The sequence below is a fragment of the Vipera berus genome, assembly GCF_964194415.1.
Source record: "Vipera berus genome assembly, chromosome: 3".
Lineage (NCBI taxonomy): Eukaryota > Metazoa > Chordata > Lepidosauria > Squamata > Viperidae > Vipera > Vipera berus.
This window is the reverse complement of record NC_138204.1, coordinates 53,132,706-53,145,734: the sequence shown is the minus strand read 5'-3', so window position 1 is coordinate 53,145,734 and position 13,029 is coordinate 53,132,706. Positions and strand designations below refer to the sequence as shown.

The 13,029-nt window shown below is 37.1% G+C and overlaps 1 protein-coding gene across 1 annotated transcript in view; it reads right to left on the bottom strand.

Annotated features, from left to right (window-relative positions):
* Positions 1 to 13,029, bottom strand: part of CELSR2 (cadherin EGF LAG seven-pass G-type receptor 2) — a gene marked incomplete at both ends in the record, with an annotated part of 103,776 nt that overhangs the window by 56,501 nt on the left and 34,246 nt on the right. Inside the window, one exon of the mRNA XM_081322187.1 lies at positions 673 to 895. Within this exon, the coding sequence (XP_081178313.1) occupies positions 673 to 895 (223 nt within the window). The remainder of the gene's footprint in view (positions 1 to 672; positions 896 to 13,029) is intronic.

Below are 13,029 nucleotides of genomic sequence, written 5' to 3'. Positions count from 1 at the left end.
TCAGAGATGGACCTATACAAGTGCAACACTATCAGTGCTTACTTATATAACTTCCTGCTGTGGGTAAGACTCGGAGATTCCCCTGACACATATTGTATGTCCATATTCAAGTCTTTTTAATTTGTCTGACATAACTTTTCAAATCTCAGCATGAGAAAAAAACATGCATAAGATGAAACAGAAGTTTGTATCAAAACTTTTAAGACTACAATTTTAAACACATTTAAGAGGGGATGGTCCATCTGGACACAGTGGGACTTTTTTTTTAACTTGTAGAGCTTATTTTTAAGGAAAATGAGTATAATATCCAAGGAAATATTATAGTCATATAGTGCATCTAATTTTGCTTCAAAAAATGGGGATTTATTTTCCAAAACTTTACCTTTTGCAAATGCTTAGCTCTGTAACATTATATTTGAAGAACTGGTTAATTATTTATACTTTTCTAATTATATTTTCTGTTTTTAAAATCTTTTTTCTTAGGGCTTCATATTTTTTAAAAAAAACTTTGGGAATGAAATAAGATTTTTTTAAAAAAACAGGGATAGTTACAAGGGTTACCCTGCTGGCTCATAGTCCAGAATGTCAGAAAAATTTAAGGAAGGACAAAATAATGTAAATATAAATGTAAGACCATATTGGACTTCTCTTTTTCCTAAGCCAAGTACTTACTTGAGAACAATGGTGAAATGGAAGCGTTGGCGCAGCCCCTTAAAAGTAAGGAAGGAGTGGCCTGGGAAACTGCGGGTACTCATCTGGCAGTACGGCTTCTCATAGTCTCCAGAAAGGCAGTCACACTTGAAACCACCCACCAGCAGGTTGACACAGGTGCCACTGTTCTTGCAGACACCAGGGGTACAGCGGCCCAAGCGTGAATTCACTTCACAATTCTCTCCTGTAGCAGAAGGAAAGAATATCTATCAACCAACATACATATTCTCTACCTGCCTTGTCCATATTTCTCAAAATTAGTTAACATTCAAAGCTACTCCAAGCCCAATTGAATTTCTTCCCACAAATGCATTTGAAGCAAAGCATTTGGATTCGGTGGTATAATTATATATACTATTAGTAGCATTTATACCATTTATAGGCTACATCACTCGTGACTCTGAGTGGATTACAAATTAAAAATAAAAAACACAAAACACAAAAGGAAATCATGAGAGGCTCTCAAAACAACATACAGTATGACCACACATACACACATCATCACACATACACACATCCTTCATCATCAGAGTGGGAGCCATCTGGATCTCTGAATGAGTATCATTCCAGAAGCCAGCCACACTTTCTGAATCCCACATGACAATACTGCTTAATCAATAGGACATGGAGCAGTCCCACTCTCCCTGAACGCACAGTCTAGGCAAAAACAACCACAGATAAGTGGTCCGTCAAAAAAAAAAGAAGGCTTTGAATTATCCCCAGAAGCCAACCGGTAACCAGTGCAGCTCAGAGAAGAGTGATCATACAAAAATAATGAAGCATGCCCAATACTGTCCAGGTTGTTGCATTTTGAACCAGTGATGCATTGGGTACACCTGTGCAAAAATCCACTTGGCCACAGCTACCACCTGTTCTTTGAGCAGAAGCTGTGAGTTCCAGTATAACCAAGTTGCACACCAGTCTTGAGTGGCAAAATGGAATCCCATCCAAGATCAATAATGAAAAATCCTCAGACCTAGATGACTCAAATATTTGCAGCTACTCAATCTTGTCAAAATTGAACCTGCATCTGTTCCTCCTCATCCAGACATGCAGAGCTTCTAGACACTGGAATGTGATTTCAATGGCATTGCTTAGTCAATCTGGAACTGAGATGTATTATTGGATGTCATCATTGTTATGATAATATGTGACCCCAAAATCATCCCATGGTTTCATGTACATGTTAAACAGATGGGGGTAAGAGTGGTAGCCCATAAGTAAAAGGCTGTAGGCTTCATCTCTCCTTCATGTTAAGATCTGGAACCAGCCACAAAGAAAAAAGAAACACAACCCCCCCCAAAAAAAAACAACCTTTGCAGCCAGTGCAGAAGAACATCATGATTAAAATTATTAAAGACATGAAGGAGCACAAGGAAAGATACAGTACTCTCATCCTGGTTCACCACAGGTCATCAAAAAGCACATCCAATATTGTCTCCATAATGTGATCCAGCCTCAAACTCAACTGAAATGGGTTCAGATAATCCATCTTCTCAATTCTGATCGTTCATATTTGTGATAATCCATCTTGCAATTCTGATCGTTCATATTTGTGAGACTACAGAAATTATTTTAATATAATTTAAGGTTCTGACTGTTTTTTGTAATTGCTCTACATAAGCAGAAAAACTAAAAATATATGAACGCTCATACACTCCCATGATATTAAGCACTGGCCCTTTTTAAAATGATGGCCAACTTCTTAAGATAACTTAACATAACTCTGAAAATTAGCAATGGAATATCAATTTCCACTTGATTCTCAGTTACCAGTTTTAGGCAAATAGTGGCTGGGATTTCCCACGAATTAGGGCAGAAAATATTTGGCACAGATAAACAGTCAAATAATCAGAGTTATCATTTTAGCACTAGAACACAAGAGCAATCTCAGAAAATCTCTGGTCATATCATATAAACCGTTTGCATGTTGGTGAAAGCTGAATTAAAACTTGATTAGAAAGCCTAGCCTCAACAAGTCTGATTCTCCAGAGTTTACTCTTCAATTTGCTTTAGTGAAAAATGTCATTAACCAAAAGATTTAATGTGGCAAATATCTTTGATATATTCTATCAATATACATACAGCTGCTTTTGTTAATAATGGAAACTGCTTAACAATGGGATGTCTTCAACAAAATTATGTTCGCTTCCAAAGCATGTGTTATAAACAAGCAAATCTGTTCCCTGTATTATTAGCAATCTGAAGGAGTGATTTCAGACAGATTTATGTGAATATTTTTATTACTTTAACTCTATCTGTTGTTCATTTCTCAATTTCCAGATAATGTAGAAAAGCTGAATTTACCAGGACTAGCCTTTGATGGATACAAATAAACTAAGCTGATAATTTAATGCCACTTTTTCTCAAAAATTGTATACTGAATGCTCTTGTATTGGAAACAAAGAAGACCCAAGTTCTGATTTAAAACATTTGCATTCGTTTGTTATAAATTTCAAGTGACCAAAACTGCAATTCACCTAACCCAGGGGTCTGCAACCTGAAACAGTGAAAGAGCCACTCGGAACCGGTTTCCTCACAAAAGGAAAAACTGGGAGCCGCAAAAAATGTGTGCACATGCGCGTACATGTGCACATGCGCAGAACAGGGTTTGACTGAACAGTGGAGCCAAGGCGAGATATGCACCTACCCTGCATATTTGAATTGATTGGTTGAACTTTTTTAGTCCCACTTTTTTTTTGGACTGCACATGGCAGAGGACTGGGAGCCGCAGGAGACGGCTGAAAGAGCCGCATGCGGCTCCGGAGCTGCGGGTTGCAGACCTGTGACCTAACCTAAATAGTTGAAACCCAGACATGTTTTTGTCCCCACCAGCTTTCTGTTTTACACCCTTCCTTTCAACCTTGTTTTCAGATTTCCTTGTTTATTTTTCATTACCTTCAAAGGTTTCTTCTGAATCCTAATCAGATTACCAACCTTAGCTTCCCTCCTCTCTCATTTCTGTTTTAATTACTGGGTTCAGACAACAACAGTTTCATTAAGATACATCGGAAGCTAACTAGCTTAGCCACGTGACCTATTTTACACAAACATTCCTCTATGCTCCAGAATCCAGACTTTTAACTATCATTATTCCCAACCAAGGGAGCCTAGAGTGTTATAGTCCATGGGGCTGTGAAGAATTGGGTACAGTTTAGTGATTGAACATCAATGACAACAACATTCCCAACCAGTATAGTCAATATAGCTACATCTCCTCACATATCTTGAGCATATCAGGATCTGTCCCTAATCTGTTCTTTCAGGTTTTCCAATGATAACTAGGGTTATCCATCTTGCAACTGATCTTTTTTTTCCTTCTCTTTCCTGCCACCTTCTTACCTTAGAGCCTTTTCCTGGAATCTAGATCTTCATATAACATGACTGAAGTAGGATAATTTGAGCCTAATCATTTGTTCTTCAATGCTTATCTCATAAAGCAATATAAAATTGGCTATTTTGATCTCAGGGACATATTTGCATAGGATCCTGCAGAGTTATATACTTTAGATTGCACCTACACATTTATACTTGGCAGTAGTTGTGAGTGCTCCAACTTTGGAGATTTTAAAGAAGAGATTGGACCATTTGTCTGAAATGGTATAGGGTTTTCTGCATGAGCAATGGGTTGGACTAGAAGACCTCCAAGGTCCCTTCCAACTCTGTTATTCTGTTTTTGCAAACAAGTATGCACAATAGGGCTGTGTAATGTTTCAGATGTGATTCAGAAGAAGTGCTTTGGAATGTATGAAAGTGTTAATGTAGAATAATTGCCCGATTTATTAGAGCCATTGGAGGGAGAATTCCACAGCAGCCATTTGATCTTAGAAACAGTTGTGAGTGCTTTAATCATTCTCAGAGAGTTTGTTTATACTCCTTCACATTCTGAAACACTTTTTCTGAATCATTCTCAAATAATTGTATAATAGCAATAGCAACAATAGTTAGACTTAATAATAGCATAGGACGTAGAACCGTCATAGTGCTTTTACAGCTCTTTCTAAACAGTTTACAGAGTCAGCATTGTGGGAAGAATCCAGAAAAAGAAATATTTTGGGAAATATTAAAAAGGCAGAATATATTTCTCCAAAGGAATAATGGAGAAGATCTTTAAAAGGCAGAAACCTCTCCCTCTCCCCAGCCAAAAAACTCAGCAGAAACCAGCTTTTAGAAATGCAGACGTAATAATCCATTCAGGAAGGTTGAGGCCAGGAAGCTAGAAGCTATGAGATTAGGAAGACAAAGACCTCTAAAATCTACATACCCCACCCAAACTATGGGGACATAATAGGATTAACCCACCAATACCAAAAGGGCACACTCAGACTCAGGTCAAAGTACATAACACAGGAAATACAAAGCCTCAAACAGGAACAGGAAACAACCTCAACCAGAAGGTATAAAAACCCACCACTCCCAGCAACATATGGTCAGCTGCTCCAGAGCCTCATGTCTTGTGGGTCTGCTTTTCAATAAACTCCAACCTTCTTTCTAAAGCAGTCTCCATTTTGTTTATTCCCAGCTTGGACTGGATCCTGATGAAGATTTTTCTTTCAACAGCATATTGCCTCCAACAATCTGGCTCCTCATTTTACCGATCTCGGAAGGATGGAAGGCTGAGTCAACCTTGAGCCAGTCAGGATTGAACTCCTGGCAGTCAGCAGAATTAGCCTGCAATACTGCATTCTAACCACTGCACCACCACAGCTCATAACCGTAATAATCAGAGACACTGAAGTTTGAATATCTTTTATTAATGAATTGAACTGAATACTTTATTTGACCATGTGTGATTAGACACACAAGGAATTTGTCTGTGGTACAAAAGCACTCAGTGTACTTGCAAGACAACAGAGAAAATAATAATAGTAGTAAATACCATTTGCCTGCAAGCAAGAACTGGCGGGACCATAAAATAGAGAAAGTAATAGAAAATGAAGAAGCTAAAGTGCTCTGGGACTTTAGAATTCAAACAGATGGGCATCTGCCACATAACACACCAGATTTAACAACTATCAATAAAAAAGACAAAAAAATCTGGATAGTGGATATGCCAGTACCTGGAGATAGCAGAATAGAAGAGAAGGAACTTGAAAAGAGAAGAAAATACAACTAGAGATAGAACAACTTTGGCATAACAAAGCAAAGGTAGATTGCCAGGTGCCTTGGGAGCAATCCCAAAATAAGTGGAGCACCACTTGAACACCCTCAGCATTGACAAATTCACCATCAGTCAATTGCAAAAGGCAGCTTTACTCAGAATAACTTACATCCTGTAACAATATCTCTAACACCATAAATCATCAACATCTGCCAGTCCCAGGTCTTTGGGAAGGACTTGATAGGTGGATAAAAATGACAAATCCAGACTGAACATCTGGCTGATTGTGCAATGGACCATAATAATAATACCAAATAAAAGGAAGAAGTAAAGAAGATAATAAATACTATTACTAATAATAATACTAAGCCACACTTTATAAATTGATATACATACACGTTAGACAGAACTGTGAGAATTAGGTGTTTAGCAGAGTGATGTTATGTTCTAGAAGATACCGGTATTTATCATCTGTGGACATTTCTAGAATTTGTTCATATGGAAATGTCCCTGGGCCTCCAGACAAAATTATGAAACTTCCTTGAAGTATAATTTGAACTGCAAAGAAGCCTTAAAGGGAGTTTCAAGAAGCTGATCTAAAGATGTTTGGATATGGGAAGCAATAATTTGATCGGCTGCAGACACACCATTTTGCTGCTGGACTATACAACCCTGTCTGGTTTGTGAGGTAATTTAATAGAAACTTATTTCTATGTTATCCTGAAGTCACTTAGGAAACTGCAGGACAGGTTCAAATTTCTCCTTGGGGAAAAATGGGGCTGCTATAACTATACATAATAACAGGAATTTATGCTGAGGCCATATTACAAAGTGTAATGATCCCTCTGGCCATATTCTGTCTCTGACATATGCAGAAATAGGATAGGGAAGGGAGGGATTGGATAGTTGTTATAAAATGGCTTACTGAATTTGTAGCTCAATCTGGCCTACTTTCTTGACCTTTATCCTCAATATAACCTTCACATAAGTCTTTTGACCGTAATAAATATGAAATGTATTTTATCAGAAATATATAGAATTTTTCCTGCAATGTTGATCCCATTTTTCACACCCAAGGTAGAAATGTTAGTAATGCATTGTGAAAGGCATCACAAATTAATGTTGAAAAGTTCACCTTCACAAATGGCCCAACTTTGATTTAGGATTAATTTCTGAAGCACCAACTAAAATAAATTGTAAATAAATGTATTACATTTAATAAATGTAAGCTACCTGATAAATTTCTGAGCTTTTTTCTTTGGTTGCATTCAGCAAACCAAAGCATTTAAGAGGCCTTGGACATAGGGTTAAATGATACCTCATTATCTGTACACATGCCATAATTATGTTCTTAAGTGAGAAGCAGCTGTTTGCTTTAATAACATAATGTTAGCTAGCAGGCTTATGCCAAAAGCATGCTTCTTACTCTGTAATAAGACCTAAAGTAGATGAGACACATGAAATGCATTTTTGCATGTCTCATATATAATAACGCAAATAATTTGATATATGTGAAAAGTGTATTACAAAACAGAAGATAGAGAAGAAAGAGAAAGAGACAAAAGAAATGGCAGAGGGATCCAATCTAGAGCAAAATTCCAGTGAGTAATATTCTACAGTAGTAAAATTACTAGACTAGGATCAAGAGAACCAGATTCAAATTTAGCTACAGCCATGAAACTCACTGACTGAGACAGTCAGTATTTTTTTTAGCACAAATTATATCATGGGATAGTTGTGGAGGGAGAAATGGAGAAGAAGATGATATGTTATATATCATATATATAATATATGATACAATGGAAATACAAAAGTAAATAGTGGAAAAGATGGGGAAGGGAAAAGGGAATAGAGAAGTGAGGTAAGGGAGAGAGAAAAAAAGGAGGGGAAGGCATTGACATCCGACTTCCTTTGGTCCAATAGAGTATCAACCTTCAGTTCTTGAAGGAAAGGTAAGATCAAAATCTGTCCAATTAAAAAAAAATCCTTGCTCCAAGTCAAAGTTGGAACTTTGGACGACTCTATGGAACTTGGAACTTACCACGGAACCTATATTTCTATCCCCTCTTCTCTTTCAGAGTAAGAAGACCACCACAAAGGAATAAGGAAAGAACTAGTGTGGCACAGAGATTTCAGGTGTTGGGCCAGGAGATTTTGGTCCACCCTCAGCCATGGAAGCCAGTCAGACCCTTGGTAGAAACTACTTCACAGACTTGTTGTGGGGGTAAAGAGGTGATATAAACTCATACCAAATAAAAATACTAAAAAGTACTATACTAAGAAATAGTAAACCAAAGAAATTAAAGGCATGAGTTGAGAAAAGGAAACGTTGCTAAAGCAAGTGTATTCCAACTTTACTCACAATACTTTTTCATACCTTTCTGCAAACTATTCTTCTTCCCACCATGTTCATTTGCAACATTGTACACTGCCTAAACTGCTCATCTCTCATTTTTTCAGAATTTCATCATCTAACTTTATTCTCAATCATTCCCCTCTTTTCAACCCATTCCTATATTTGTTTTTTTTTTGTATTTAGTTTTCTTTCATTCACTGTATACAAACAAAACACCTCAACATACTTTTCCCTGCTGGTCATTCTTTTTGCATTCAGTCCACAAATCTTGAGCCTATCTCTTCTTGTTTACCATACACACTTAAGTTCCCCTTCCCTTCAATTCTAATATAAGGTAAAGGTAAAGGTTCTCTAGGGGCCGGTGATCATCTCCATTTCAAAGCCGAAGAGCCAGTGCTTGTCCGAGGACATCTCTGTGGCCATGTGGCCAGCATGACTAGATGCCAAAGGCGCATGGAACGCTGTTACCTTCCCACCATAGTGGTCCCTATTTTTCTACTTGCATTTTTACGTGCTTTCGAACTGCTAGGTTGGCAGAATCTGGGATGAATAACAGGCGCTCACTCTGTTATGCAGCACTCGGGATTCAACCCACCAAACTGCAGACCTTCTGATCGACAAGCTCAGCGTCCTAACCCACTGAGCCACCGCATCCCTTTCAATTCTAATATAAAAGCATTCTTTTCCCTGACATACTCAAATCTCATTTACATGTAACAAATTGGGGGAAAGGACTCTTTTACACACAGCCCTTTTCACCTCTTTGACAAACATTCATTACTCACAACAGATTACATACAGTATGACCCTTATACTGTTCTAACAGCATTTACCCATATTGAATTTTTTCCATCCATTTTCCCATCTTTAGTAAACACAATACCAAGATTCAGTTCATCTACTTGCTCTAATTTTCACTGTTTATATTTAATATGTACACTAATCGTTCACTCCTTTTCCTTGCCAAGTGCAACTACATTGCTCTTTGATACATTAATTTTCAGATCTAATATTCACCACAAATCATTCGGGTTCCCAGTCAACAAAAAAGCATTATTTTAATAAAAAAAATACATGTGCAGTTCTCAACCAATAATTTACTAATGTAACTACAGGCATAGCATAAATTTTGCTTAATTACTTTGCTATATGCAAGGATTAATGATATTAATTGATGATGATTAATAATTAATAATTCATTATATTTATAAGACCCCCAACTAAAAAAGACTCAAGATGGCATGCAAAGTTAAAAATATTATAAGAACATAAAACCAAGTAGAGTTTGGGGGAGATAAACAAAAATGTCAACCATCCATCATTAATTATCATCAAAATAGATTCCATTGTACATTCTGTTCATAATCAAAACTACACTATCACTTTCCTATAGGTATTAATCAATTACATTCCATTAAATCAGACAATCTTTATTAGGGTCTGTACTACTCTCCCTGTTTCCCCTCATTTTAACACATTTAGCCACATGTCTATTTTTCTTTCATTTCATTTATACACATATGCTTCTTATCATTTATGCCCCTTATACTCCAAATCTCCGTCTTCTACACACTGTGATCACTTCCAGATGGGCCCATAGATTATCTGTGCCACTGATCATTTCTTTGTTCAAGCAAAACATAATGTTTTAATAAGCTGGACTAAGTGCAGACTAAGTTATCAACCCTAACTATACTCTAACACATGCAATGTTTCCTATGAACAGTATGAACAGTACAGATCAGTTTTGTACATTGTGGCCAGTATGCCACGTGCAATTTTATCCCAGGTATGTTCATGCAAGCTAGAGTCTCTAACATAGAGGGTATCTTACAAGTCAAGATACTGTTGCCCAAATCCAAATCAACTTGGAGATATATTCAATAGATTAACAGACTCAGATATCACGGAATATCTTCTAAGATGATGTTTCTTTACACTATGTTTCATGGAAGCCTAGCATGTTTCATAAAACACAGTTCCATGATCGACTAAAGGGGGAAAATATCATTTGAAGACAGCCAATTTTCCATCATTAGAGTTTGCCTCTTGATCATCAGCTTTGGGATTTATTTATTTGTTTGTTTGTTTGTTTGTTTGTTTACTTACTTACTTACTTACTTACTTACTTACTTACTTACTTACTTACTTACTCATAGGTTTTTCTGATCTAAGGGATGTTCCCAAGAAATTTGTAAGATGGTGCTTGGTAGTCATGGCAATGTAACACAATTTTGATTGCTGTACGTTCTGGAGACAAACTCTGCGGAATGTCGATCAAGAAAAATAGCTCCAGAAAGTGTGGGGATTTGTAAAGATTCAGCTCCCCATGACATTTTAACACCTGTATGCCCACTAAATTCATGATTTAAAATATGTCTGCGTCTTCTTCTCTTTCACATGCTCCTTCTTTCTGCCTCTTTCCATTATCTAATCTGTTCTCCATCCAGTTCCTCTCTATTACTCCAGCTTGTTGTTCATTCCATTATATGTATCGCAAATCCCTGCCATGCATACACATCTGTGTGTGTGCCCACACATATACACACACATCTTCATCAAGATTTTTTTAATAGATTTATTGCCAGCCTCTTTTTGATTCTTTACCCTAGTGACCAGCTTTGGTTGCCAAGGAAACAAATATTCTCCCAGAGTGCCCCTCCCCAATCTTGAGCAGACAAAGCCCTTATTCCACCTCCCCACCATGCCGTCTGCCTCCCCTTCCTCCTCTACCTGCACAGGGAGAGCCAATATTGCAGCCAAAAAGAAAAGAGCAGAAATAGATTTACACAGGGCAACCAACTCTCATTGCTCCTCTTCCCCAGCCCTTATCCTCAGCATCCGCCCTAAGCACTAAACACAGAAATAGCTTTCCTACCAAGCATTTGGCTACAGGGACCTGCGTTTCCTGGAACATACCTCAGCAAGAGTTTCTTCTTCTAATCTAGGGAGTCCATCCTTCAGGGGATGCTCCTGCTAACCCAAGGTTGTGTCATCTACACAGACTGCTACAAAACCCATTCCTCTAAAACAGAAGACATCTTAAGACAAAATGTAGACTACAGAAGGTATGGATCGTTTCACTGGTGGTCATTCTAAGCAAGATGAATCAATATGCTGCTAACATTACAATTCTTGTAATATAATTTTCAGTATTAAATATGGCCCCTGAATAGGATTAAATATTTTGAAGCCCCTGTGTGAGTTTCAATTAACATCAGCTGTAGTGGTATGGATACAATGATACCCATTATGATGGCGTGTAGGAAACTACATTAGTGAAATGAATACTACCTAGAACTCACTAATGTCCCCATTGATATCATGTATAGTTTTTAGTAATTCTGGATTTTATTATTTACTATTATTTAACAAATAGCCTTCCTTGCCTTCCATGGAGAAAATAATACAGTATAGAAGCATGTTTATTATTAGAAAAGTAACTAAGGGACAGGGAGGAAGGGTTTGAGTAGGAAAATGGTCATAGATAAATGAATTAACTAGTCCATCAAAAAAAACTATACCTTTGCTGCTGAATTCTGCAATGTCCACAATCTAATTTTAGTTTGGTTTGGGTTTTTTGGGGGGGGCGTGGTTAACCCAGGGTAAAGCTATACATTACAATTACGATTTACAATATCCTGGTTCATGTTTTCAGAGAAACTAACAAAATGGTGTCAAAGCTGTAGTTGATCAAAAGAAATAATTGGAAAGTTGACAGCCAAGAATAAAAAAATATCAAGATGTGTTGGGACAGGAGATGCCAGGCATTATCTTTTTCCTAAAAAAGAAGGGATGCTACTTCTATAACCTACTCTGTTCTATTCTATTCTATAACCAGGAATGAAACAAACACAATCCTGTGATGTTCTTCTTGTAATTCTCCCTGATTCAACTAGACCAGGGGTAGGCAACCTTGGCTCTTTTATGACTCATGGACTTCAACTCCCAGAATTCCTGAGCCAGCACGTGCTGGCTCAGGAATTCTGGGAGTTGAAGTCCACAAGTCATAAAAGAGCCAAGGTTGCCCACCCCTGAACTAGACTGAGCCTCTTTTTGGTCTTCCTTTGCCTCATTCTCCTATTCCAAAACAATAAATTTATTTTATTGAAGATATTAAAATGGATTATGAACAGAACCTGCTACACTTTTCTAATTTGCATTTCCACATTGCCATATATTATTTAGTAAGAATGAACTTATGGAAAATTTTAGCAGAAATGAATCACTGGCGCAGATTGGTGAAAATTGGTTCTAGATCACGCCACATGAATTCATAAGAATTTATTTAAAATGATTATTTTCATACTAAATTCTCAGCAAATCATTTTAAAAACACATGAAAAATATGTGTACATCATACAGCGTTAGTATGTGTTTATATCAATTCATTTGTTTTTCTATACAGCTTACCAAATACAGAGATTTTGTTTTACATTACCCTTAATAAATATTTGTCTAAGCAACATAAAATAATAAGCACATTTTCTATACTAAAAGTCCATTCGCTCTAACATTTATTTTAAATGTAACTTTCTGGACTGTTTTCACTACAGTCAATCATACTCGGTGGATTATATGGGGTCACGTTTTGACATGAACAGTTGGTTGATCAAAGATAGTTTTAGTCCCACTAACATCTTGAGGCTGCTAAATAGAAAGCAAAATCCAAGCTAATTCAGGACAAATTACAGTGTGGGATTTAGGGGGTCTGGTGTCCTGCAATTATTCGGAGAAGATAATTCCAGGAAAATTCCACTGGTCATCAGATGGTTTGATGGAGTTTTGTTTAAGAGATCTGAAAAGCACTTGGGGAAAGTCATTGCTGAATGAGTGAATCCTTGATGATAGTGAATAGCAT